Source organism: Pyrus communis, chromosome 16 (genome assembly GCF_041283825.1).
Source record: "Pyrus communis isolate YQ-2024b chromosome 16, ASM4128382v1, whole genome shotgun sequence".
NCBI lineage: Eukaryota > Viridiplantae > Streptophyta > Magnoliopsida > Rosales > Rosaceae > Pyrus > Pyrus communis.
In genome coordinates, this window is record NC_142580.1 from 9,545,609 (window position 1) to 9,570,786 (window position 25,178).

The following is a 25,178-nucleotide window of genomic DNA, read 5'->3' on the forward strand; positions in this document are numbered from 1 at the left end:
GTTCAGGGATGGAAAATAAGGTGCCATTTATAATTCTTTTTCGTCAGTCAAAAAGTCATCTCATTAGCATTGGAATGAGAATTACATGAACTAAGCCGAGCCTGGTAGCGCAAACTTGTAACTAAGCAGGGCATTAAAGCGATTGATGGGTGCTGGAGCCTTGGTCAAGTGAGGTATAGTTTGTTGAAGTTTGTTCGCCTCACTTTAAGCACGCCCTAAGCTCTTCGGGGGCGCCCCGCCCTTACGAGTGGGGTAGCGAACAAACAAACACACAAAGAATTACATGAACCAACAAATTATGCGACATTATTTGACTAGCAATTAGACTCATAACTTTCAAAATTGCAAGCACAGTTTAATAAACATTTCGTTTTCAGTTTTTCGAAAATCGAAAACTGAAATGGTTTTGGTTTCCAATATTTTAATTTTATTTTTTAAATTGAAAACTAAAATAGTTAAAAGTAGTTACCAAACACACTTTAGATTTTAAAATTTTGAAAATGAAATGGTTATTAATTTTTTTTAATTATTTTTAATTTTAAAATCAAATAAACAAAAAAAAAGTTAAACCAGCCACGCTTTTGTAGCATGTAATGATGATGAACAGTCTGAATGAGTTTTCACTAATAAATAAAGCATTTTCTGATTGGAGTCGGTAAGTTTGAGTACAACAGGGAGTTTTAGTGCTTGTAAAATGTTCTTCTCCCTCCAGAAGAATAATTTAATTGATTCAGGTAAGATAATAGAGTGAACTAAAAATATTTAATGAAAGAATAGGATATCAAGTGTTATTTCATTAATAAACATATTGAACGGCAACATAGCAATCATGAAATTTCAAACCTGAATAGTGATGAAAAACTGTTAGATTTTTTGTGGGTGTTGGAGGATGAGGGAGCTTTCTTCATCTTCACTTTGGGGGCTTTGTGTGTCTTGATCTCTGACGAATTCATGAGGTGCGGGTTCATGCTAGATGGCTGGTGCTCTGCACGGCGGAATAGGATGTCGGTGTCTGCTAGGTTTTTTAGTTGTGTGTTTTGCTAGGTTTTCGAAGGATTTGACAGTATTTTGAAGGAATTGAAATGGGGTGGAATGTGCGCGAGGATCCCGAGCAAACGACGCCTACCTACTGTAAGTACAAATTTCAATTCGTTTTGTGCTTCATTGGTTCCCTTTTTTATTCTCGTTATTCTGGGTTTGTTGATTCCAAAATCTTTGTTGGCGATCTGTGGGTTTCATTGATCGTTTATTCGAAATGCTTACTGATATGTTGTAGAATGGTGGTCATATGAGTGCTTTGTTTATTCTTGTCAAGAAAAAGGTTGTTTGGGTGTTGGTGGTCCAGGGGTCCGGTGGGTGCTTGGTATTTTGTTGTCGAGGAAAATGTATTTTGGGTGATGGTGGTCTTGAGGGTCCTTTGGATAATTGTTTAACAAACAAAAGTTCAAATTTGGGTGCTTTTGTTTTGTTTTGTTTTGTTTATTCTGCCAAGTGGAATAATGAAGGGTCTTTTTGGTGTTTTGTTTGTTGGAGATGGGTGGGTTGTTTTCAAATTCAAATTTATTCAAAATGCTTACTGATTTGTTGGATAATGGGTTCCTTTTGGGTCCTCTTGTGGTTTAGGGTGGGTGTGGTCCTAAGGTTTGTTGAATATGTTGAATTGCAATTGTTTGCATTTGGGGTGTGGTCCTAAGGTTTGTTGGCTGCATTAACTAGGGTATTTTTGGTGCTTTTTTTTGTTGGTGAAGAAGATGTACTGTTTTCTTTATTTAGGGCTTAGGGCTTAGGTCTTAGGGTTTAGGAAGGCTTAGGGCTTTGGGCTTAGGGGTTAGGGGTTAGGGCTTAAGGCTTAGGAGGGCTTAGAGCTTTGGGCTTAGGGCTTTGGGCTTAGGGGTTTGGGGTTTAGGGCTTAGGGCTTTTAGGGTTTAGGGCTTAGGGCTTTTCTCTGCTTTGGGCTTTGTTTTGTTTACATTTGGGGTGGGCTGTGGTCCTAGGGTTTTAACTTTTTTTTTTTTTGGTGAATTTTAGGTTATTCAGAATTATTTTCAATTCATTTGCATTATGGTGGGGAGCTCAATCATGAATACTACTATTGGGGAGGGGGGGAGTTGATTATATAGATTATTGCGACAAAGACTTAATGTCTCTTCCTGTGATAGATGATATGGTGGAAGCTCTAGGATATAGTGAGATGTTCATGAACTACTATTACAAGATTCCCAACATGGACATTAGTAATGGTTTGAAGCCCATTAGAGTGATGCTGATGTACAGAAGATGTGCAACTTTGTTCCAAGGGCTCGACTATTAGACATGTACATTGAAGAATTGTCTGCAAAAGAAACCCTTACCAAGGAACAACATTTTATAGAGTCTATGGAGGTCCAAGCATAGTGGTTATTGAGGAATTAAGTGATGAGGAAAGGGATGTTATGACAATAACTTGTAAACCAAGAAGAAAAAAAAAAAGGTTGCTAGCTATTGAAGGACATTCAGATAATAAGGGGATGTCTGTTGAAGAATAGGTGATGGTTATGTGCTTGGATGATGGTTTGCACCAAGAAGAGGTGGCTGGTACAAGTATGGCGAGGTTGAAGATGTACAAGTTGCTGAACAAGTTGAGGTTAAAGATGTACAAGTTGATGAACAAGGTGAAAGGGAACACAGTGATACCTTTTTTGATGTACCTGTCAATTTTGAAGGAGACCAAAAAGGAAGTAATGAAGAAGATCCTGAAGAAGACAACAACTTTGTAGGGAGTGATGAAGATAACCTAAATTTTGCTAAGTATGATGTGATTTAGGAAGCACATGAGGTGCAATATGAGCAAAGAACACAAAGGCAATCTCAGAAAAGGAAAAAAAAAAGGCAAACTGAGGAGTAATGAAGGAGAATAAAAGCAAGTCAATGAAGGAGAATGCGAGAGACAAAAAGAGGAAGGACAACAAGAGGTTGAAGAAGCTGGAGATAGGGAGGTGAATCTGGTTCATGATCCATATTATAATTCTGATGATCTGGAAAGTGTACATTCTGAAGATGAGGAAAAAGGCAAAAAAAATAGCATTATCCAGAGTTTAATGAGAAAACGGACATGAAGAATCTAAAATTTACTCTGGGGATTATTTTTAGAGACAATGTGCAATTCAAGAGAGTCATCATGATGTATTCCTTAGTGAATGGATATGGGGAAATTCATTTTCATAGGAATGAGAAGTTGAAGATTACTGTTAAGTGTGCAAAAGACTGCCTTTGGATGTGTGTTGCTGGCAAGATGTATGGATCAAACAACATCCAAATCAAGATAGTCATTGATGACCACACATGTGGGAGAACTTGGGCAAATAAGAACATGATTGCTTCTTTACTCACAGATTTGTATTTGAATCAGATAAAGCTTAATCCCACGTGGCCTGTCGAATCCTTTTTATCCACTGTGGAATCCGAGTGCAATCATGGATGTACAAAGATGAATGCTTATAGGGCATTGAATAAAGATTTCAAGATTATTGAAGGGAAACATGCAGAGCAATATACAAAACTATGGGATTTTGTTGAGGAAGTAAGAAGAACTAACCTTGGAAGCACTGTGAAGTTGAAGTTGGATGAGGGAAGGTTTCACATGATATATGTTTGCTTGGGGGCATGCAAAGAAGACTTTAAGGCAAGATGTAGATCTTTGATAGGTTTAGATAGGTGCCACTTAAAGGTTTTACATGGAGGGCAGTTGTTATGTGTTGTTGGCATTGATCCAAAAGATGAGACATGGGTTATTGCTTATGCAGTGGTGGAAATGGAAAATAAGGCAACTTGGATTTGGTTTTTACAGCTGTTAGCTGATGATGTGGGTATAGAAAACCAAAATGGGTGGACATTTATTAGTGACAAACAAAATGGGCTAATTCTAGCATTTCAAAAGGTTCTCCCCAGATGCCACCATAGATTCTGTGTGAGGCATTTGTACACAAAGTATATGAATTTGTTCAAGGGGAAGACTTTGAAGGATGCTTTATGGGGAAATTACCAAAAGAACAACGGTTCCACATTTCAAAAAGGCAATGGATGAGGTTTAAAAGCTAGATGAGAAGACCTACAAATGGCTAGTGAAGAAGCCCGTAGCTCAATGGAGCAAGTCCCACTTTGATACCTACCCAAAGTGTGACATGTTACTGAATAATTTGTGTGAATCATTCAATGCAGTCATACTAGTGCCAAGGCAAAAGTCTATTATAACCATGTTGCAAATGATTCACACTATGTTGATGAAGATAATTCAAATGAGGCGAGGTATAATGATGAAGCAAGTAGGAGATCTATGCCTTAAGATTAAGAAGAAGTTGGAGGAAGTTAAATTCTTAAGTGGTAGGTGCATTGCACAATGGTCAGTAATGACTAAATTTCAAGTGGATGCTAGAGATGGGGAACAATATGTGGTGGACTTGGTTGACAAAACATGCTTTTGTAAGAAGTATGACTTGATAGGAATACCTTGCAACCATGCAATATCTGCCATCCATTTCAAGAGAAAAAAACCTGAGGATTATGTGAATGCTTACTATTCAAAGGCACGGTATTTGGAAGTTTATTCTCACTTAATAATGCCAATGAATGATATATCATTGTGGGAGGATACTGAAAACCCACCAATCTTGCCTCCATTATATACAAGGCATCTTAGAAAACCAAGGAAGAAAAGAAACAAAAAAGTTGCTGAATTGGAGAAAGATGTTGAATAAACTCCCACCAACCCACCTAATAATCTTGAAGGTCCTCCTTAGCCACTTAAGCTAGGAAGGAAAAGGCAAGGTGCTTTGAAGTGTACTATATGCAAGCAAGAAGGACATAATTTAAGGACCCATCATCGACATCTTCCTCCAAGGGACAAACATGTAACATTTTGTACTTTCTTTAATCCTTTCATCATTTAATCCTTTAATCCTTAATCCTTTAATCCTTTAATCCATGTGCTCGAATAAGTTGATACGTTGTTATAGGCATCCACATCAACATAAGGGAGAGCATCATCATCAGCCAAAGCTGCACCTAGAAAGAGGACAAGGAAATCTAAGGTAAAAACCCAATCCTCTCCTTTATAGTTTACAACAACAAGTTTAGTTTAGAACCTTACTTCGCATTTGACATTTTGTAATGAGCATTAAAATTAGGCATCACAAACAGGGGATGGTTCATTTGCAAATCCTAAAGCTCATTCACCGAGACCCACCATGCAGAGAAAGACAAGGCAAACCAACACATAAAGATGCCAGAAATTGTAACAAATTACTGTTTTTTAGTTCATGTTTTATGTGCAATAGGAACCGAAATTATGGTACATGGGTTATGGAATTAGACATCACAAACATTGAATTTCTTTTGGTTTTTTGAACTGATTTAGAACCCTGAAAATGCACTGTTTTGCTAGATGAATTTCAGTAGGTTTTTTGAATTAGTGCATTGTGCATGTTGGGATATTTAAAGATATCTAATGGATATCTTTGTAAATGTTGGATGGATTAACGATGTCATATGAATTACAGTTCATCTTTTGGTCTTTGCAAATGTTTTGTTTCAAGTGGACTTTGTGTTCATATTTTGGTTATATCATGTGTTTATGTAAGATTTGTGTTTATCTCTAGCTTACATCATGTGTTGATGTGGGATCATGTGTTTATGTAGAATTTCCATTTGGTTTTTTAGGTTGTATTATCTTCCAAAATGGATGTAACATCTCACATCGTCCAGGGGAGTGGATCCTATAAGCCTTATATGTATATTTTCATCTCTACCTAGCACGAGGCCTTTTGAGAGCTCACTGGCTTTGAATTCCATAGGAACTCCAAAGTTAAAGTAGTAGCGCGCGAGAGCAATCCCCTGATGGGTGACTCTCTGGGAAGTTATCGTGTGAATTCCCAAAAACAAAAACTGTGAGGGTGTGGTAGGGGCCCAAAAAGGACAATATCGTGCTACGGTGGAGTCGAGCCCGGGATGTGGTGGGGGTCTGGGCTGGGATGTGACAATTTGGTATCAGAGCCTAACCTTGGCCGTGATGTGCCGATGAGGACGTCAGGCCCCTAAGAGGGGTGGATTGTAACATCCCACATCATCCAGGGGAGTGGATCATGTAAGCTTTATATGTATATTCTCATTTCTACCTAGCACGAGGCCTTTTGGGAGCTCACTGGCTTCGGGTTCCGTAGGAACTCCAAAGTTAAGCGAGTAGCGCGCGAGAGCAATCCTATGATGGGTGACCCACTGGGAAGCTCTCGTGTGAGTTCCCAGAAACAAAAATCGTAAGAGTGTGGTAGGGGCCTAAAGCGGACAATATCGTGCTACAGTAGAGTCGAACCCGGGATGTGGTGGGGACCCAGGCTGGGATGTGACAATTTGGTATCAGAGCCTAACCCTAGCCGTGATGTGCCGACGATGACGTCGGGCCCCTAAGGGGGGTGGATTGTAACATCCCACATCGTCTAGGGGAGTGGATCGTGTAAGCTTTATATATATATATATATATATATTCTCATCTTTACTTAGCACGAGGATTTTTGGGAGCTCACTGGCTTCGGGTTCTGTAGGAACTCCAAAGTTAAGCAAGTAGCGCCAGTGCCGGCCCTGATGGGGTGCAATAGGTGCCACCGCACAGGGCCCCCGATTTTTCAAATTTGCATGCATTTACGTATATATGGTAGTATGTATAGAATATTACAAACTTGAATCTTAGCGCAAGTGGTATTATTGCTTCTTTACAACAGCCTAGGAAATGGGTTTGAAACTCGTCTCCATCATCTTTTCAGTTTATTTTTATTAAATGCATAAGCTTCCACAAAATAATATAAAAATTCCACACAATAACATGAAAATTCAAATCCTGACCCTCTAAATAGTTAAGAAAAAACAATACGCCACATTTTCCCATGTTGATTTGTTAAATTTGTTTGTGCTATTAGAATTTATAGAAGTTCAATTGAAAACTAAAATTATTTTCTTGAACAAAAAAAAATAAAAAATAAAAATCTTAGTGCTTTTTAGGACCTCCAATTCACTTTTGCACAGGGCCCTGAAATCTCAAGGCCAGCCCTAAGTAACGCGCGAGAGTAATTCCATGATGAGTGACCCACTGGGAAGTTCTCATGTGAGTTCCCAGAAACAAAAACCGTGACGGTGTGGTAGGGGTCCAAAGTGGACAATATCGTGCTACGGTAGAGTCGAGCCTGGGATGTGGTGGGGGCCCGAGCCGGGATGTGACAATGGACCCTTTAAAAAAAAATACATTGATTTTTTTTTTTTTTTTTGTTGACGTTGACTACTTTTGGTTGGAAAAAATTATGTTGAAAAAAATGACGTGGAAATTAATTTTGGGGGGAAATCTACGTGTCATACCACGTGGAAGTTCATATGTGGAGAGGATGGGACCCAGCATAAGCCACATTAGCATAAAACGGAGGAATTGACAGATAACGTAACGAAGGTAGAACATTGCAACAAATTCGTACATAAGGTATGACATTTAAACTTTTTAAAGACAATGTATGAAACTGTTAATGACCCAATAGTTGAGGTAGTTCTGTGTAATCTACCAAAAAAAAAACCTTCACGAAGAAAACCAGACACACAAGACACTAACCGAAAAACATAAAATGTCAGCCCTTCTTCTTAGGATTCTCTTCCTTCCTATTACCATTTCATTTTCTCCCGTCCTCTCACACTCTCCTTTGTCTTTTTCTCTATATAAAAATTCATAACAAGATGTTGACGTATGTTAATTGTAACCATTGAAATAAGAGAAGAAGGAAGAGAACAATTAGGAGGGGAAAGAATCATACTCCCCTTCTTCGGATGATGCACAACTCTACCTTTCAGCAGCAGCAAAACATTGGTCCATTTTATTTGTGAACAACGACATCCTCTACAACAAGTGTTTACAATATCAATCTATATGAAAATAACAGTATGTAAATGTAGGGAAGTATTGAGTAACATGAATTTGTAATAGAGTTGATATATCAACTCATTCAGATTTACTCAAAATTAAAGAAAAATTTATGTAAAACATTGAGGGGTTTGAAAGCAATGAGTTCCATCAAACTTCTTGTAGTAAATTGATAAATATCATCAATTTTCATTGATTTTCTTTATCTCGTTGATATGAGATGAAGTTTCCATTTCACCCCTCTCCATGTCAACCATTGTTTTATCGGAAATTTCAACATAAATATCAACAAATTTGTGAGTATTTAAACACTGCATACAACAGCAAAAATATAGTTAAAATTATATAAATAAGTATAAAATATGAAAAATACTAAAAAAAATTAAAATTAAAATGGCAAAAATACGGTATATCCAAATTTTTTTTTTAGAAAAAACAATGTTATCTTCACTAAGCCTAAGAAAGTGTCAAGTGAACTAAACCTCACAATAGACCAGCCATAAAAATGTGATTGCTAGAACCGAACTTAAGACCTCTCACTTATAAGTGAAGAAATACTACTAAACCATAGTACTAAGTAGGTTGCCGAATATAGAAAATGACCCTTTTTTTCTCCTCTTACAAATAAATATTTAATTAGGTTAAATATTTTAATTTTATTTATTCAATTCCATGATAAAAAGCAAAGAGGGTGAAAGGCTAAAAAAATATGAACATCAACTCCCTTCTTGAAGAAACTCAATAATTGCCCCAGATTCGGAGAGTTCAGATTTAATTAGGTTTTAACTTTACAATCTCATAGTTAAAAGGTGACCCCAAAATCATAATATCAATCCATTGATAAGAACTCAACCAACAACACAGTGAAGCATAAAACGACATCAAAATCAAAACACCCTACCCGGAAAAACCATGAATTGAAGGTCTCACTCTGCTCTTCTCACCCAATCGAAATCCAAAAACCCTAATCGGAAAAATGTCAACAAAACCCTAGATGTACTCAAATACTAACTACAGTTGTGAACCCAAATTTTAATCTGCAGAAAGCCCGGCGGCAAGGGCGTCGATTCTGGCAATACTTGAGTATCCCAGGAAATGAATTAAACCATTAAACCCAAAAAACAAAAATCTTAACAAATACAGAGATGCGATGCTAAAAGCCTAAAATCCTTCAGAAACTAGCTCCTATGAATGCAGAACCCAAATACCATTATCAACCACAATCCATACAAGTAATCTAAACTAAAGAAATTGAAATTCCATACCACTGTGATAAGATTAAGATTAAGCATTCGTCGATTTCAATCGATAAAATGAATGAAGAACCACAGAAAGTATCTCAAAACCTCGTAATCTCTTTAACAGAAGTAATAAATTAGGAGTACTGCTCGTACATGAAATTGAAATAAATCCCACTTGAGTAACATCAAACTACTATGTTACTAACGACAAAGTAAGCATAAAACGGCATCGAAATCAAAATACCCTAATCGAGAAAAACCCAATCAGAGCCATGATTGGAAGGCCTCACTCTACTCTTCATCAGAGGCGGATTCGTTCTTGGTGTTGTTGTGCTTCCTGGCGTACCTCTGGTTCCTCAGAAACTTGGGGTCCATCTGAAACCCAAAAACCCCAAGAATTTAACCCAGAATCCAAAATGACAAAACCCACAAACAAGTACTTAACTAAAAAGCTTAAATAATGCAAAAATTGATGAGAGAGAGAGAGAGGTAAAATGGTTACCCCTTTGGTGGAAGTGTGGCGGTGCCTCTTAGGCTTCTTGATGCCGTTCCTGTGGGCCTTTCGGGACTGGTTGTGGGCGGTGTGATTCTTCGACTTGGCCATCTCTGCAAATCCAAAAACCCCAATTCAAAATAAGTGATTAGAAGCAAAAATGGAGACGACGATCGAGTTAGAGAGAGAAAGAGACGAACCGGAAAGAGAACGATGGATCTAGCGCGTCGACGCTTGGGTGGTTTAGGGTTCTCTTAGCCGCTGTAAAGTGACAAGTAAGGATTTATATGTGAGCACTTCCAAAACCCTAGCTGCCGGGTATTGTGTTTCGCCATGACGAAAGTACTCTTTCAGTACCAAATTCAAAGCTTGGGCTTCGGTTGGGCTGGAGATTCAGGGCCCGGTCTTAGAACTATTGGGCTTTATTGTTATCTTGTCACATAATTTGGGCTTAGTTTCCTTTTTTGAAACTACAACACTTTTTTTGTTTTGTTGTTGGAATAAGATTACAACATTTGGAAAAATATAAAAAGAACACACTTGATAAACAAATGTTGGCCAGGATTCGTCTTCATACACTTCCACAATTTTCATGCTGTATTTGTATAGCTCTCTGATAGAAGTAGGACTTACCGCACATATGAGTTTCGTCTATATTATCAATAAGATGCAAATGTGGTATGAAAAATATAATAAATATAAAATTTATGATATAACAATACTATTTTGTCAAAAAAACAACACGGACAATACATTTAAAGTTAGCGAGAAACAACATATTAAAATGAAAAATAGTATAATTTATGAATAAAAATGAAAGAGTGAGAGAATTATTAAAAAAAAAAATTGATAAAATTTGGATTGTCAAATAATGACGTCATTCAATACAAGTTTTTCATACATTCTAGTAATTCGTGGTTGGACCTTTTCTTTTCTTTTTTTTTCAAATTTGGATAATCATATTATTAGTCAAATCATCGAAGATATTCGAATTTGAGTCAAATTTGGAAGGCGGAGGTCCAATTACATTGTGAAAAGGGGAGGTATCGCAAACCGGGTCCTATCTGTGATGATTTTGAGAATCTGTGAATTATATCCGTTTATTGTATATCGTGCGGTTAGAAATTATTTTAAATATTTTATTTAAAATTAAATACAAAAAGTACCTAACAAAAATTAATGTACGATGAACGAACATGATTTATAAATTCTCATATCCTCACCAATGAATCGGGAGATGATACTGTTGGGTGTATTTGTATATCTCTCTAATAGAAATAGGACTCATGTTGTATTTGTATATCTCTACAATTTTCATGCTGGCCAGGATTCGTCTTCATACACTTCCACAATTTTCATGTTGTATTTGTATATCTCTCTAATAGAAATATGACTCATTACACATATGAGTTTCGTCTATATTATAAATAAGATGAAATGTGATATGAAAATATAATAAATATAAAATTTATGATATTACAATAGTATTTTGTGAAAAAAGCAACGTGGACAATACATTTAGGGAGTGTATTCAATTGAGATTTTGAGGGATTTTAATTCTTTTAATGAATTTGGGGTATTCAATTAGGATTTTAAGTGATTCTCTGAAATTCAATGTGTATTCAATTAAGATTTTAAGATAGTTTATTAAAATCTTTAAAAATACAGGTGCATTCAATTGAGATTTTGAGGGATTTTAATTCTTTTAATGAATTTGGGGTATTCAATCAGGATTTTAAGTGATTATCTGAAATTCAATGTGTATTCAATTAAGATTTTAAGATAGTTTATTAAAATCCTTAAAAATCCAGGTATATTCAATTAGAATTTTAAAGAAGTTTATAATATTCTAGGTGTATTCAATTAGAATTAGAATTTAGAGAATTTGCAAAAGTTGAGGAATTAGAGGGAATTGGAGAGATTTTGTAATGTATTTTAAGCATCCACAAATCTCACATCTTCCCATGAGATTTCAAGGGAATTGAATCAAAATTTTACATAGAATCTCTACAAATCAGTTAAACTCCGTAAAAATCCATAAATTTATAAATCCATTAAAATCTCTCAAATTCCCAATTGAATACACCTCCCACAAAGTTAGCGAGAAACAACAACATATTAAAATGAAAAATAGGAAATTTATGAATAAAAGTGAAAGAATGGGAGAATTGTTAAAAAACAAATTTGATAAAATTTGGATTGTCAAATAATGACGTGATTCAATACAAGTTTTTCATACATTCTAGTAATTCGTGGTTGAACTTTTTTTTTTTATTTTAAAATTTTAGATAATCATATTATTAGTCAAATCATCGAACATATTCGAATTTGAGTCAATTTTGGAAGGCGGAGGTCCAATTACATTGTGAAAAGGGGAGGTGTCACAAACCGGATCCTCTTAGGATCTCGATAATCTGTTAATAATATCTATTCATCGTATATCGTATGGTTAAAAATTATTTTGAGTATATTTATTTAAAATTAAATACAAAATATACCTAACAAAAATTAATATACGATGAACGAACACGATTTATAGATTTTGGTATCCTCACCAACGAATCGGGAGAGGATCCCATTGGGTGCATTTCATCTTATTTAATCTTTCCCATACATGATTGCTGTTGATGGTCAAAAGTCAAAACGACAGATAGGAAGAGGAAGAGGAAGAGGAAGAGGAAGACAACAAATCAAAAGCCAACCAAAATTACATAGTATATATTGTAGGAGTCCAGGCTCCTCCAGTTGTACCGCCCAACTGGATTCGCTTGTCTCCACCGAAACGACAAACCACCACAAACCCATTTATTAAACCCCGCTCCGATTCGATCCCTCATCCTCCGATTCCTTGTGGGGTTTTTCCTACTTCCCTTGCAACACCGCCGAACGATCTGCTCCCGGAGAAGCATCAGCCGCCGCCGCCATGTTTCTGTTCGACTGGTTCTACGGCGTCCTCGCCTCCCTCGGGTTGTGGCAGAAGGAGGCCAAGATTCTGTTTCTGGGCCTCGACAATGCCGGCAAGACGACCCTCCTCCACATGCTGAAGGACGAGGTTTGACTCTCTTTCTCTCCCTCCTCGTTTTCGGGTTTTCGAGGTTTGATTTTGGGTGGGGCTTTTTGTTGTGTTTGAATAATGTGTGTGAATGCGGTGGTGGGTTTGTTGCAGAGATTGGTGCAGCACCAGCCGACCCAGCATCCCACGTCCGAGGAGCTCAGCATTGGGAAGATTAAGTTCAAGGCCTTCGATTTGGGCGGACACCAGATCGCTCGCAGAGTCTGGAAAGATTACTATGCTAAGGTATTAGATTTGTTGAATTGGTACTGTTGGAATTTTATTGGATAGTAATTTTCAGCTGAAATTTTGATCTGCCAATTGCTTTGGTGTATGAACTTCATGCTTTCACTTTAACTCCGGCCACTACTTATATCCGAATCGCGATCTCTTGTTTTGTTCTGATGAGTGGAGGTTATGTTTTTCAATACGAAAATGTCATACAATGCTGTTGTTTATGAGATTTCGATCAATTTCAACTTGGGACAGGTTGTTTATGAGATCTCCATGCTTCCTAATGGAGAAGTCATTGGTATTCCAGAAAAGATTTAGGCGTGGTTGCTTCTCTTTGCAAGTGAACAAATCTGTTGTGATTTTATTTTGGTTCAGACTTGAGACTTGTTTATCAAAGTAAAAGCGTAGTAGCTGCCTTCTTGCATTCATTTTGATTCCCTCTGATACACCATGTCTCGCCGTTTTCATGATTTCATATAAAATTCTGAGTTCCTGCTCATTTGCTCCAGTTTCTATTTTGTCCTATGGCGTCTATGGTCCATACTCTTGGCCTTGATTCTTGTTAATGGATTTAAGTTATATTGTAATTTCGTTCGGATTGCTGATTTGCATTCTAAATGCTGCGAGCTTTCCAATTCAACTTCTTATTTTTCTGTGCTGTGAACAGGTGGATGCAGTTGTGTACCTGGTTGATGCATACGACAAGGATCGTTTTGCAGAATCAAAGAAGGAGCTGGATGCTCTCCTTTCAGATGAGAGCCTCGCAACTGTTCCATTTCTTGTGTTGGGCAACAAGATCGACATCCCTTATGCTGCTTCAGAAGATGAACTGCGATATCATCTAGGACTGACCAATTTCACAACTGGCAAGGGGAAGTTGAATGTTACAGACTCCACTGTTCGCCCTCTCGAGGTTTTCATGTGCAGTATTGTGCGCAAGATGGGGTACGGGGATGGCTTCAAGTGGGTCTCCCAATATATCAAATAGAGAGTAGTGTGTAGGAGGAACATTTCGGCTCAATATTCGTGTGGTAATTTTTCCTGCAAATTTGTAGTTTCTGACCACAATTATATTCGAAGAGGAATTTCTTATCTGAGTTTGATCAGATTGAAGGATTAACAGCTCAGTATATCATTTGTCGCAACGTTCGATTTAAATCTGTGCTTCCTGAACAAGATTGTGATTTTTTTCTGATGAACTATTACACAATGTTTTTGGTTCTCAGCAGTTTCATATTCATTTACTTTTGGAATTCTTTGTTTTTTAATCCACATTTCCCATCTGGTGATTGATTCAATTGTCATTTCCATGAGCATGGATTCTTCTTGTTGGAGATTTGCTTTTGGAATGGCTAAGAGCGGTTTCGGATAACCAAAATCACTCTATTTACCGTTTGACGTGAAATTTGAAATTGTATCTTACAAAACCATTCAACGGGCTTTGTATCTCAATTGAGAACATTCGAGTTCGAGTTCACTTCCAAGTGCCATTGTTATCAACCAAATATATCTAGTAGGTTATATGTTATATTAAACTATTGGTGAATAAATAAATTGATGTGAAACTCGTTATTTAAAAATGGAAAATGATCGTCGTCAGATTCTTTTTTGGGAATTCTAGGTATTCCGTGATCGTAACCGTTCATCGTATATCGTGTAGTCAGAAATCATTTTAAATTTTAAAATTTAAATTAAATATAAATAATAATTAACGAAAACTCATCGTACGATATACGATGAACGATCACGATCATGGAATTTCCGAAATCCCTTGGAAAAGATAGGTTCCTTTGAAAAATTTGAATAAAGACATAAAAAGTGATGATTTGGTGATTTCCGTTATAGTGGATAATTACTTTACCGCTCTACCTGTCCACCAATTTCCAAATCGATGGTGGCACACGAGGACACAACCTAATGACGCGCACCATCCAATAACAACTTTCCACGTAGGATCCGCACTCCCTATACCGGCATTTCTCAGTCACCCTTCCTATCCACCGGCTCCACGTCACCACCGTCCGTCACCAAACCCCTTCCGCTTACCTACCAAAGCAGTCACACCCCAGTACAGCTTACGCACCCTGACAGTCCCACATAAATACATATTTTTCCCGGAAAGTCTTTGAAAATGCCAACCAAAACAGAAAATTAGGATTTTCCGTCACTTTTTTTTGGGAAAATCTCGATTAAATTTTTGTATCACTCGTAAATTGAAAATCTCGGTGATTTGAATTTCTGCTCCGATTAAAAGAGGAGAGAAGAAATTATGTTTCTGGTGGATTGGTTCTATGGAGTTCTTGCGTCGCTTGGGCTATGGCAGAAGGAGGCCAAGATCTTGTTCTTAGGGCTCGATAATGCCGGAAAGACCACCTTGCTTCACATGCTCAAAGACGAGGTTTTGATTTATTTGAATTCTTTTATTGCTAATTTCAAATTATTGTTGTTGAATTTTGGATTGAAGAAATTAGGGTTTTTGATTTGGTGGTTGCAGAGATTAGTTCAGCACCAACCGACGCAGCATCCGACGTCGGAGGAGCTGAGTATTGGGAAGATTAAGTTCAAGGCCTTTGATTTGGGAGGGCATCAGGTCGCTCGCAGAGTTTGGAAGGACTATTACGCCAAGGTTGAAATTTTACTTCAATTATTTGTTCAAATTTCACTTCCTTCACTTTTGGTATGCTAATTTAGTGTCTGATCTGATTTATTTTTCGAAATCGTGGTTGCATGTTGTAGATGTTCGATCCTAAACCCAAAAAAAATATGAAAAATGCATATACGTGCGGGTGTTATGGTATTTGTGTGTGCTTATATGCAATGGGTTGAAGCCCCATTGGAGTTTTGAATGATGGTTTTTAACCTTGCTAGTGACTGTATGAATATTTAAGCAACGCCGCGGTTTTGTTGTCGCATCCATGGGTGTGAAATTCAGTGGATTCCGTGTGATTTTATTCCTAGTCGCTTGAAATTGTAGTTGTAGGTGCAGGGTTGCAGTCAAGAGTTTGGTTCTTCTGCTTAATATAATGCCAATTGATTGTTTATTTATTATACGATTGATTTTCGGTGTAAAGGGTGACTTGTGAGTGTCGAACCTAGGACAATAATTTCACATCGGGGATTAGATCAAGATTTTGCTTTATGTGATGGGCATATATTCATAGATGTTTTACGATCGTTTGATTGTTTAGGTGGATGCTGTGGTCTACCTGGTTGATGCTTACGACAAGGAGAGATTTGCAGAGTCAAAGAAGGAGCTTGATGCTCTACTCTCTGACGAGTCACTGGCAACTGTCCCGTTTCTTATTTTGGGAAACAAGATCGACATACCATATGCTGCATCAGAGGATGAGCTACGTTACCATTTGGGCCTGACTAACTTCACCACAGGCAAGGGGAAGGTCAATCTGACCGATTCCAATGTCCGCCCGCTCGAGGTGTTCATGTGCAGCATTGTCCGCAAGATGGGGTACGGTGAAGGCTTCAAGTGGCTTTCTCAATACATAAAATAGGGATGAATGGGCAAGCAACTATGCCACAAGTGATCGACACAGTGGCTTCCCTGCCACTGATGCTCTCCGGTTGAATTGACGTTGGCTATTTATGCATCGGTGCTCGTGTAAAGTGGATATGTTATCTTAGATAGCAAGTTTTTGCTTCGGAACCCAGCGTGCCCTCGTTTCAATTACTATTTTGTGTTCTGGATAGATGTGTTAGTTTCCTTACTCTGTATTGGTAACTAGATTGCAGAAGTAATAAATATTTACAGATTGTCTACTCTGCCTCTATGCTTTCCTTTTTCGACTGCAATTGAATCTTGCTGGTACTGCCATTTAGTTAGGCAACTCCTAGTAATTGTGACCACGTCTCACAACCAACCATTCAGTAAGTATTGTCTCCCCAAGTTGCACCGGGCCCGTACCTGCGAAGGTCAATTGTGCATCAAACCACTAGCTAGATTAATTGTCTACTCTGCCTCATGGTCGTTGACGGGTTATAACGGATGCATATGGTTTGCGGCTTATAGCTAAAGTGGTTAAGTGCATTTATTCCTATCAACCGAGATCTTAAAGAACTAGTATCACTTATATAAAAAGAACTAAACAAGCAAACGAAGAAAACTATCTTTCGGATACTAGGACATCGGGAACCATGTCAAAATGTTGTGCCCGGAAGAAGATTAAAAACACTGAATTTATAAGGAAGATCCGGTGCTCATAACGTTCACAATGACGTTAAAACCTGAGCAGCAACGTATTAGGACCGGCTCCTGATCATACAACACTGAAAGACCTTCCCAACAATCCTAAAAACGGTCTGAAAGGGTCTAAAGCACAGAACTAATTGTTCTAGGCATTTACAATATGTACAGGCTACACAAGCAGAGAGCACAACCCCTCAAATGTTATCAATTGCCCGTCCGGACCTCCTAAGTTTCTTCAATTATCCATGATTGCATCAGGATCAAGAAAATCATCAAATTCCAGCTGCGGACGATAAAAAGAATTGATTGGTTTATGTATCTGCAGAATTGTAATGTAACACTGAAAGAAAGTCCAAACCAGATCACTCACCGTTGCTTCATCGTGGGCCATCTTCATCCTACTATATTCTTGTTGTGCTTTCTTTGAGCGGAACATGGCCTGAACACGTACAACAGATCTTTCAATACGCTCTTCAGCTTGTTTCCGGCTGGCCCTGTAGAAGTCTTCTTCTGTATCACTTTCCTGATTCTGATCTGCACTGACTTCAGCTGGGGCCACCTTAAGCCCACGAAGCCCTCTTCTTTTGAAGCGCCATCTCAAAACAGCTTTCTCAAGCACTCCAACTGACCAGAGAACTTTACGGTACTGCCTCCGCACTTGGAAGCCCCGAAAAGCAGCCTGCATACAATGCCAGTTCAATTAACCGGTTTTTCCGGTACTCTTAAGAGTTAATAATACAATGGTTACGAAAATCCAGTTGCAATTTCCATGCCCTAGTCATGTCTAACAACCCAAGTTAAAGTTACCAAAAACCTAACAAGGTTGCAGTTTGACCAATCATAGATGTTTTAGTAGTGACTGACTGACAGTAGATTGACTAAATCTTTCCTATTTAAATTTGATCTTCCAAAAGGATTTGGTCTATGTCCCTGTGTGGTTCATACCAGCTATATTGACTTTTCAAACATACCAGAAAGAAGAGAAGGGAAGAGGATTTACTTGAATTTTGATAGCTTGACGACGCAAACTAAGAAATTCTTGACGCATCTTCCAAGTACGAAACCTATATTGAATGTGAGCAGCAGCTTTGATCTTCTTTTTTGCCTCATAGTTTCTAAAGGCATGTTGAATTTTCAGTGCTGCAATAATACCATGTGCTTCAGCCTCTGGAATGGAATACTGAATCGCTTTAGTCTTTTGTTTAAGTGAGTTCTCCCTGAAGGCAGCCTGTATTCGTGCTGCTGCATCAGCAGCTGTCCGATAAGCTGCCAAAGTATCCTTCAGATATAGCTCTTCCTCACTGAGGTTCTCAGAGTTTGCTGCATAGTTTGAGCGAATGTCAATAGAGCCACTAGCATTTCCAGCCATGCGCATATCCTTGAATTGTTCTACCAAAGCCTTCTCTGAAAGATAAGCTGCTAAGCCATCATGGCCCTTCATGAATGCAAGATCAGCAGCAGTGGATCCGCCAGGGTTATCTTTCGTGGGGTCTGTGACCAAGTTTGGCTTTGCCCCGGCAGATAAAAGTACTGCAACCATTTTCTCCCTACACATCGAGTGTTTTAGCATTAAGAAAATCTCTCAGAAGATATGCTTCCAATCTTATCACAGAATGCATGTAACAATTTCAGATGCAAGTAAAACAAATACGCCCAAAATCAAGAAGATAAAAATTACTACATAAAGCTCAAGCTATCGTGAGCAGAGGATAGAGTTGGAAAAGTTCTACTATACAAGTACCAAAGGGACACAGAAATCTAACCAGTGAATGATGTACAAGATATGTTTCAGACTAATACAATTTAAAACAAATAACTGAATTTATAAAACCATACCCCTTCCACAATAATTTATCAAATGGTTATAAATTAAAAAAAAAAAAAAAAAAAAAAAAAAAATATATATATATATATATATATATATATATATTGAAAAGAACAATGGCATACCTTCCACAATATGCCGCCCAATGAAGGGCCGTCCATCCACGTCTATCACGAAAGTCTAATGACAAGCCAGACCATGAAAACAAGCGAACAGCCCATGTATATTCTAGAATAGCACATAAATGGATTACTCCTTGACCATGAGCATCATATTCTTTGGTTTTAGAGACCTCAACAACTTTCTCCAACAGCCAATCCTTTAGCCTGTTCCTCAAAATTAGTTCAAACAGACTATCCTTTGCCAGCGGTAAGGGAGTTTTGTTCTCTTCAAATGCCTTCATCAAATATGGCCAGCTATTAGATATGTGAGAGGTTCTGTGGGAAAACTTCTTGGCTTCTTGCAGGGCATTCGGGGGCACTTTACTAGATATAATGTTAAGGCTCTTAGATGAGGAGAAAAGCAAATAAGCAAGCCGCATCTGTACTTGGAATTCTTCCCATTTGTTATCTTCTGAAGAAACTACTGTATCACTCAAAACAGGAGCACGATATTCGAAGTTTAGTACTTGGCTGATGGGTTTATGGCCATCAATACTCATAAAAAGGTTTACGACTCTGGGCAAATGTGGAGGTACAAAACAGCGATACACCCCAGTCTGAATAATTTCCGCACGAAGACATACATCACCACAAACACAAAGTAGATCTGACTTTGCAAGATGAAAAAACTCTTTATGTAAGAAGCCAGTGATTAGAATCTGCAAAAGGACTTAATTAGAGGCTGAAATTTATGCTAAGCAGTACAGTATGGGGTTTCAAGCAAAGAGGATACCTTTGTTTTTTCATTTGAAAAAGCCCACGTTGGTGAAATATCAGTTATGTTAAATATTTGCTGAGGAACAGAAGATTGAAGATGATCCATAGTGGGAGAAGCAAATGAATTTTGCGCAGCTGAAAGTGAGGAATCAAGTACTGGGTCTTCCACTGAAGGTTGAGAGTCTGTCATGATCTCATTTATCCACCTTCCAAAACTGTCTTGACTATATAATCCATTAGTATCCAAAACTGTCTTGTCTTCCTTGGCAATAGAATCCCTTCTCTGGGCATTTGATTTCACTTCACCCCCCACAGTCTCAACATGACTGCCTGGAAGATTGAACTGAATGTTTTCACTCCCTGCGGTTGGATTTGTTAAATTACCAATAGACGAAATTTCAGCTGATAAACTGCTGGCTTCCTGCAAAGACGAACCATTTATCCAAATGAGCTGGAACAAAACAATATGCGACCACATACTACAGATCAAGGATATAAAGAATAATAAAATGCCAATGTGTACGAAACAATAAATTGTCAATATGGAAGAACTAGACTAAGTGGTCTGTAAAAAAGTAAGAATAATGAGTAAATCTACTTACGCCACTATTGGAGCCATTTCCCACGACTTGATTCTGCTGGTCATAGCCTGAAACGTTGTCTGGCTCTGGCACCACAAAATCCCCCACCACAAACAATTGACAGAGAGAGAGAATAATGGTTAGTATTTTCATCATTCTGAATTCCGCTATTGCAATAACTGTTATCTGATCACTTACTTTCTTTAGAATCATTTGTAACCAGAAGTTCCTCCCATTCAAGTGTATTAATATCATGGAGCCTCTGTTCATGATTATTAACAGTGAACCTGTCACCAAGCTCTGTAGATCATCAAAACCCAAGAGTAAGCACATTGTATATCCGTTTTCAAGAAAAATAGAAATAAAGTAGCAAACCTTCACTAAATAAAGAAAAGAATCATTAAAATATCAAGTAATAATGGAAAAACGAATGTGATCGTGAAAGTAATTTATTTCTTCTAACATCACACTCCAAATTCTGTTATGGTTTCCCGAAATGGAAGCCTATTCCAAAACAAAAAATGAATGACATAAGTCATCATCACCTGGAAGCTCATTTTCACCAGCACAATATGCATTGTTAGCCCCAGAATCAAGTTCTTCTGATAAAAACCATGGAGCAGATGGGTCAGAGACAGAACTAGAGTTTGAATTCACAGGTGTGACTGGAGAACCCTGAACCTGTATGGTAAGAAACAGCAAGCCCATATAAGGTCAGAAGCTCTAGTTGGTTTCTAAAAAGAATTGGTTCCAAAGACGGGCAAGTTCTCCCTCTTATTCACGAAGCTATTACCAAGTTCTCACTATGCTTAACCGTAAACCCCTAAACGGAAAATTGTTGAAAACTAAGAAAATAGTGTGCACTTAGATATTCTAATACTGCAATAACAGACTATTCATGCCTTGAAAATGAACATAAATTTTGAAGGCGCTTCATATTCAACTTGAAAAAAAAAAGGCACAAAAAAACCACCTCTTGTGTTTCACGGTAATGAACAAGTACTATATGTTCTAGACTCCTGCAACAAGAAAAAAAACAGTACCATTGGTAAGACTACTCTATATGAGATACTGGTACTAAGAATAGAATTCACTAATGGATCCATGTAAACTGTAATAATTACGTACTTATCAAGTAGCCAATAACACCTCCGGACAAAGGTTGGGCTATCTTCACCGTGTGCATAGTATACATGAACTCTTTCTTCATTGCCAACCTGAACCAATAAAACAAATGAAAATTTTGGAAATTTGATTAATGAGATTGTGTGCAGTTGAAAAAGGCAAATACAACACTCACTTTCAAATGTTCATGAGCTTCTTTAACTGTCTTCCCATCCTTTTTCTTCTTCCAGTTATGGCCATCTTTCCTGAAGTTTCTAAGCATCTTCCGATCAAACAGTACAATGGTGCCACCTGTAACATTTACAAAAATTACCAAGATAGGGAACATAGCAATTTCAGTATCTAGATACCTCATGTCAAAGTCATTTTGTGTGCGCAAAATTTATCAAAACTAGAAGGGAAACATGCTTCTCTGTTATCATTGATAGAACTGCAACTATAGGAGTTATTAATTTATGATACTGATTGCGTACAGTATTACCTATGCATAACCTCATATGCAAATCCCTTGCACTTGCAAATGTATTTCATCTCATCATATATACTTAAATGGTGTATTAATTCATCAAAACTCACGAGGAGAGCATTACTCTTGTAAGGAAACTAAAACATAAATATTCTGTAGACGTACTTTTCAAGAGAATATGGAAAAGTTACTGCTACCAAAGTTGCATTTTCATCATGAGTAAACAATATAAGGAAAAGTTTGCTGAAATCAGAAGAGGATGAATTAAGAATGGGGAGGGACAATAGTTATACAACACAACATAATCACCTCACTATAAACTGTAAAAGATGCTTACTTTTGGGCAAGTTCACTGGCTTCACGTGGATGGTGAAATACTTGTAATTGTAAAGTATTGCATGAATTTCATTTGGGCGGAGCCATCTTGATTTGGCTTCTTCCATAATAGTCGGAACATCCAAATCTGTGCATGAAACAAGAACCCACAACAAGAAAAATAAGCAAGGGAACTTACATCCTGGTAGTAACATGTGAAATTAAGGAATCTGATCAAGAGTTCACGGTCATAATCAGAACTGCCTTATGAACCAACAGACGCACGTAGTTACAAAAAGAATTCAACATAGGGAAACAAAGTCTGATCCAACCATCTGAACAGTATCAACCGGATATCTACTCTATGTCATTTTATCTATTCTTGTCTTTTCCTAGTTCCCAATGAACCATAAATCTTGCGTATATAAAACTATCGCAACTTTGCAAATTGCAAATGTAAAATCTAGTTTGACATGGTTCTTGGGCATTTCTACGCTGGCGACTTCGGCACTAATCATCCTGAGCTTTCATTGTAAAAGCTCATCCAGCAACTTGATTGCTCCCAAACATGATTTACAAAGTACAAACCATAAAGGTGAAGCCTTTCTATAGCTTTTGTTTCATTGATCCCCCACAATAAAAACGAGAAAGAAGGCCTTTTTTTTTCCAACACTTCCTATGCATTTCTCTCTCTCTCTCTCTCTCTCTCTCTCTCTCTCTCTCTCCCAATTAGCACATAAAAATACTATCTTTATAGCTTTTATTCGTGCAAAATTCGCTTCTGGATTCACTAGATAACACTTTCTGTGTGGAATTCCAAGCTCCAAGCTCTTGCTTTCGCAGAACATGTAAATTACTTTGGAAAAGCGATAATCCAATGACAATTTCACTTTCATCAATAATCAAAACCAATCACTTTCCATTATACACCAAATTACACACACACACACATACAAACAGAGCAAAATTACAAGTTTTTGACTTAGATCATAAATAAAAAACAGCACAGTCCGTACCTTGCATTGTATGGAATCCATGTATCTCTGAGCCCACGAGCTGATTCTCCATCATCAATAAACCCTCCAAGTAATCCCAAAATTTCCCTCACTCAAAACCTTAAACCCATCAAAACCTAAAACCCAATACAAAAAATTAATCAATAATTTCACAAAATTAACAGAAAACGATCAAAAGCAAAACAAAATCAACCCAAAATTACCCAATTAAAATCCAAGCGAAAGGAAAATTCAGAGAGCTTCCAGCACTGAGCCTCTCTCTCTATGATTGTCAGTTTTTCCGTAAGAAATGAAAAGGCAGCAAATGAAAGGGGCTGACTAATAAACAATTTCTAAAAAGTAGGGACTTAAAGACTTTTGGACTAACGTGACAAAACAAAAAAAAGAGAACTTTTTGGGCTAAAAATAAATAAATAAAAATTAAAAGTGGTAAATAATGCATACATAATTGTACAAGACAGGTCAAGTGAGCTGCTGTTCAATTCAATGCCGGATAACGATTCTGCGGAGACGGACATTGGCCGTTCGATATTGTTGCGTCAGTGTTAAAAGACACTTGTTATTTCCACGCGTGGGCTGCTGGTTGGTGAAGACCTTTTCCTTTTCCTTTTTCTTTTCCTCTTTTTTTGCACTTCTTTCTATTGTTAGTTATACGCGTTTGAACAATGTCATAACTCATGAGTTAAGTCGCTCATGCGTAAGTTTCTGACCCTCGATGTAATAATTTAACGAGAATCGGTGGGTTTAGTAATACAATAAGCTAGTAATAAAGTGATTAAAATTCTTCTTTAGCGATAATTAAACTTAAGACATTTCACTTAAAAGTGAAAAAGAATACAACTAGACCGTAGTACTAACTATCATGTAAAGTTTACATATTAACACTTGATATTTGGTTTCAATAGTATTTCTGTCCAATGAGCATTTACCACTTGTTAAAAGAATGCATTAACCGTCTTATGAACGACGAACTTTTAATGAAACGACGACACAAGAGAATCTCTTTGCATGTTGAGTTTTGCATATCAACGGCTCAAAAAACATCATGCGCGGGATCAACGCTGAACTTTTTTCTTTATATAGATGCAATCTAATTTGGCGATTTTGCTGCCGGATTGCACCGTCCAGGAAGTTATGCTAAATTTCAAATAGTGCCGCTGTGCAGTACTTTTGACTGAATCCCGACTCCCACATTAGAAATTCGAGTGATGTAATTTTCATAGTCCCCACTCTCCTATCGACGTTTCAGTATCTGCATGGTTCGTACCAGGCAGCTTAAGCCCTCGTGCAGTCGTGGTCAAATGTGTGCCACAATTCAAATGGCTCAAATACATATGCATTAATCAATATTCTACTTTTTTTATTACAAGTAAAAAAAAAAAAAAGGGGCATCATAACGTGGGAGACTGGATGAAAATCCACAATCCTTATGATACACCGTGTTTTGCAAGTTTCGTGGAATTTTACAAGACTCTTAAGGTATCGTTTGGTATGCAGACGAGACGGAACGGAACGGAACGGGACGGGACAGGACGGAACGGAACGGAGCGGGAGCAAAGATGCCCTCGGATGGGAACAAGGAGGAAGAAGAAGGAGACGGAAAGGTTATAGTTTTGTGTTCTACTGATGTGGAACGAGTCGTTCCAGGGGGGTGAGGTGGAACGAAAATTCACCCAAAACTCGTCCCGTGGAACAACTCGTTCCACCCGTTTTAGGCGCACCAAACGTGAGACGGAACGCCTTGTCCCACTCTGTTCCGTCCCGTCCCACGTACCAAACGGTACCTTACCAAACAGATCAAAATATCTCAAGTAGCACACATTG

At 37.7% G+C, this 25,178-nt stretch overlaps 4 protein-coding genes and 1 pseudogene across 4 annotated transcripts; 3 read left to right on the top strand and 2 right to left on the bottom strand.

The window, feature by feature from the left end:
* The first annotated feature begins 3,091 nt into the window (after positions 1-3,091).
* LOC137732651 (uncharacterized) lies at positions 3,092-4,733 on the top strand (annotated as a pseudogene).
* Positions 4,734-9,262: 4,529 nt separating this feature from the next.
* Positions 9,263-9,992, bottom strand: LOC137732012 (large ribosomal subunit protein eL29z). Its single transcript, XM_068471293.2, has 3 exons — positions 9,862-9,992; positions 9,671-9,774; positions 9,263-9,543 (listed from the first exon to the last, which is right to left on the bottom strand). Exons 2-3 carry the CDS (start codon positions 9,770-9,772, stop codon positions 9,460-9,462), a joined length of 186 nt encoding a protein of 61 aa, XP_068327394.1. The 5' UTR covers positions 9,773-9,774; positions 9,862-9,992; the 3' UTR covers positions 9,263-9,459.
* Positions 9,993-12,408: 2,416 nt separating this feature from the next.
* LOC137732092 (small COPII coat GTPase SAR1A) lies at positions 12,409-14,168 on the top strand. The gene is made up of 3 exons (XM_068471386.2): positions 12,409-12,713; positions 12,828-12,959; positions 13,615-14,168. Exons 1-3 carry the CDS (start codon positions 12,585-12,587, stop codon positions 13,933-13,935), a joined length of 582 nt encoding a protein of 193 aa, XP_068327487.2. The 5' UTR covers positions 12,409-12,584; the 3' UTR covers positions 13,936-14,168.
* Positions 14,169-15,003: 835 nt separating this feature from the next.
* Positions 15,004-16,721, top strand: LOC137730600 (small COPII coat GTPase SAR1A). The gene is made up of 3 exons (XM_068469587.2): positions 15,004-15,345; positions 15,442-15,573; positions 16,136-16,721. The coding sequence occupies exons 1-3, from the start codon at positions 15,217-15,219 to the stop codon at positions 16,454-16,456; spliced, it is 582 nt and encodes a 193-aa protein (XP_068325688.1). The 5' UTR covers positions 15,004-15,216; the 3' UTR covers positions 16,457-16,721.
* A 399-nt stretch (positions 16,722-17,120) lies between these two features.
* Positions 17,121-23,739, bottom strand: LOC137730599 (calmodulin-binding transcription activator 5). Its single transcript, XM_068469586.2, has 14 exons — positions 23,558-23,739; positions 23,355-23,470; positions 22,361-22,486; positions 21,733-21,848; positions 21,561-21,649; positions 21,406-21,451; positions 20,978-21,113; positions 20,631-20,732; positions 20,454-20,518; positions 19,868-20,272; positions 19,099-19,793; positions 18,149-18,695; positions 17,519-17,827; positions 17,121-17,431 (listed from the first exon to the last, which is right to left on the bottom strand). Exons 2-14 carry the CDS (start codon positions 23,407-23,409, stop codon positions 17,384-17,386), a joined length of 2,739 nt encoding a protein of 912 aa, XP_068325687.1. The 5' UTR covers positions 23,410-23,470; positions 23,558-23,739; the 3' UTR covers positions 17,121-17,383.
* Positions 23,740-25,178: the final 1,439 nt, after the last annotated feature.

Bases quoted from the DNA above. Each gene is read 5' to 3' on its own strand.
- LOC137732012 (XM_068471293.2), bottom strand. From the start codon at position 9,772: ATGGCCAAGTCGAAGAATCACACCGCCCACAACCAGTCCCGAAAGGCC. The intron at 9,544-9,670 runs GTAACCATTTTA...TTTGGGTTTCAG, and splicing joins GCCACACTTCCACCAAAGGG to ATGGACCCCAAGTTTCTGAG.
- LOC137732092 (XM_068471386.2), top strand. From the start codon at position 12,585: ATGTTTCTGTTCGACTGGTTCTACGGCGTCCTCGCCTCCCTCGGGTTG. The intron at 12,714-12,827 runs GTTTGACTCTCT...GGTTTGTTGCAG, and splicing joins TCCACATGCTGAAGGACGAG to AGATTGGTGCAGCACCAGCC. The intron at 12,960-13,614 runs GTATTAGATTTG...TGCTGTGAACAG, and splicing joins GGAAAGATTACTATGCTAAG to GTGGATGCAGTTGTGTACCT.
- LOC137730600 (XM_068469587.2), top strand. From the start codon at position 15,217: ATGTTTCTGGTGGATTGGTTCTATGGAGTTCTTGCGTCGCTTGGGCTA. The intron at 15,346-15,441 runs GTTTTGATTTAT...TGGTGGTTGCAG, and splicing joins TTCACATGCTCAAAGACGAG to AGATTAGTTCAGCACCAACC. The intron at 15,574-16,135 runs GTTGAAATTTTA...TTGATTGTTTAG, and splicing joins GGAAGGACTATTACGCCAAG to GTGGATGCTGTGGTCTACCT.
- LOC137730599 (XM_068469586.2), bottom strand. From the start codon at position 23,409: ATGATGGAGAATCAGCTCGTGGGCTCAGAGATACATGGATTCCATACA. The intron at 21,452-21,560 runs GTACGTAATTAT...TTCTTGTTGCAG, and splicing joins TGTTATTGGCTACTTGATAA to GAGTCTAGAACATATAGTAC. The intron at 17,432-17,518 runs GTGAGTGATCTG...TATCGTCCGCAG, and splicing joins TGGCCCACGATGAAGCAACG to CTGGAATTTGATGATTTTCT.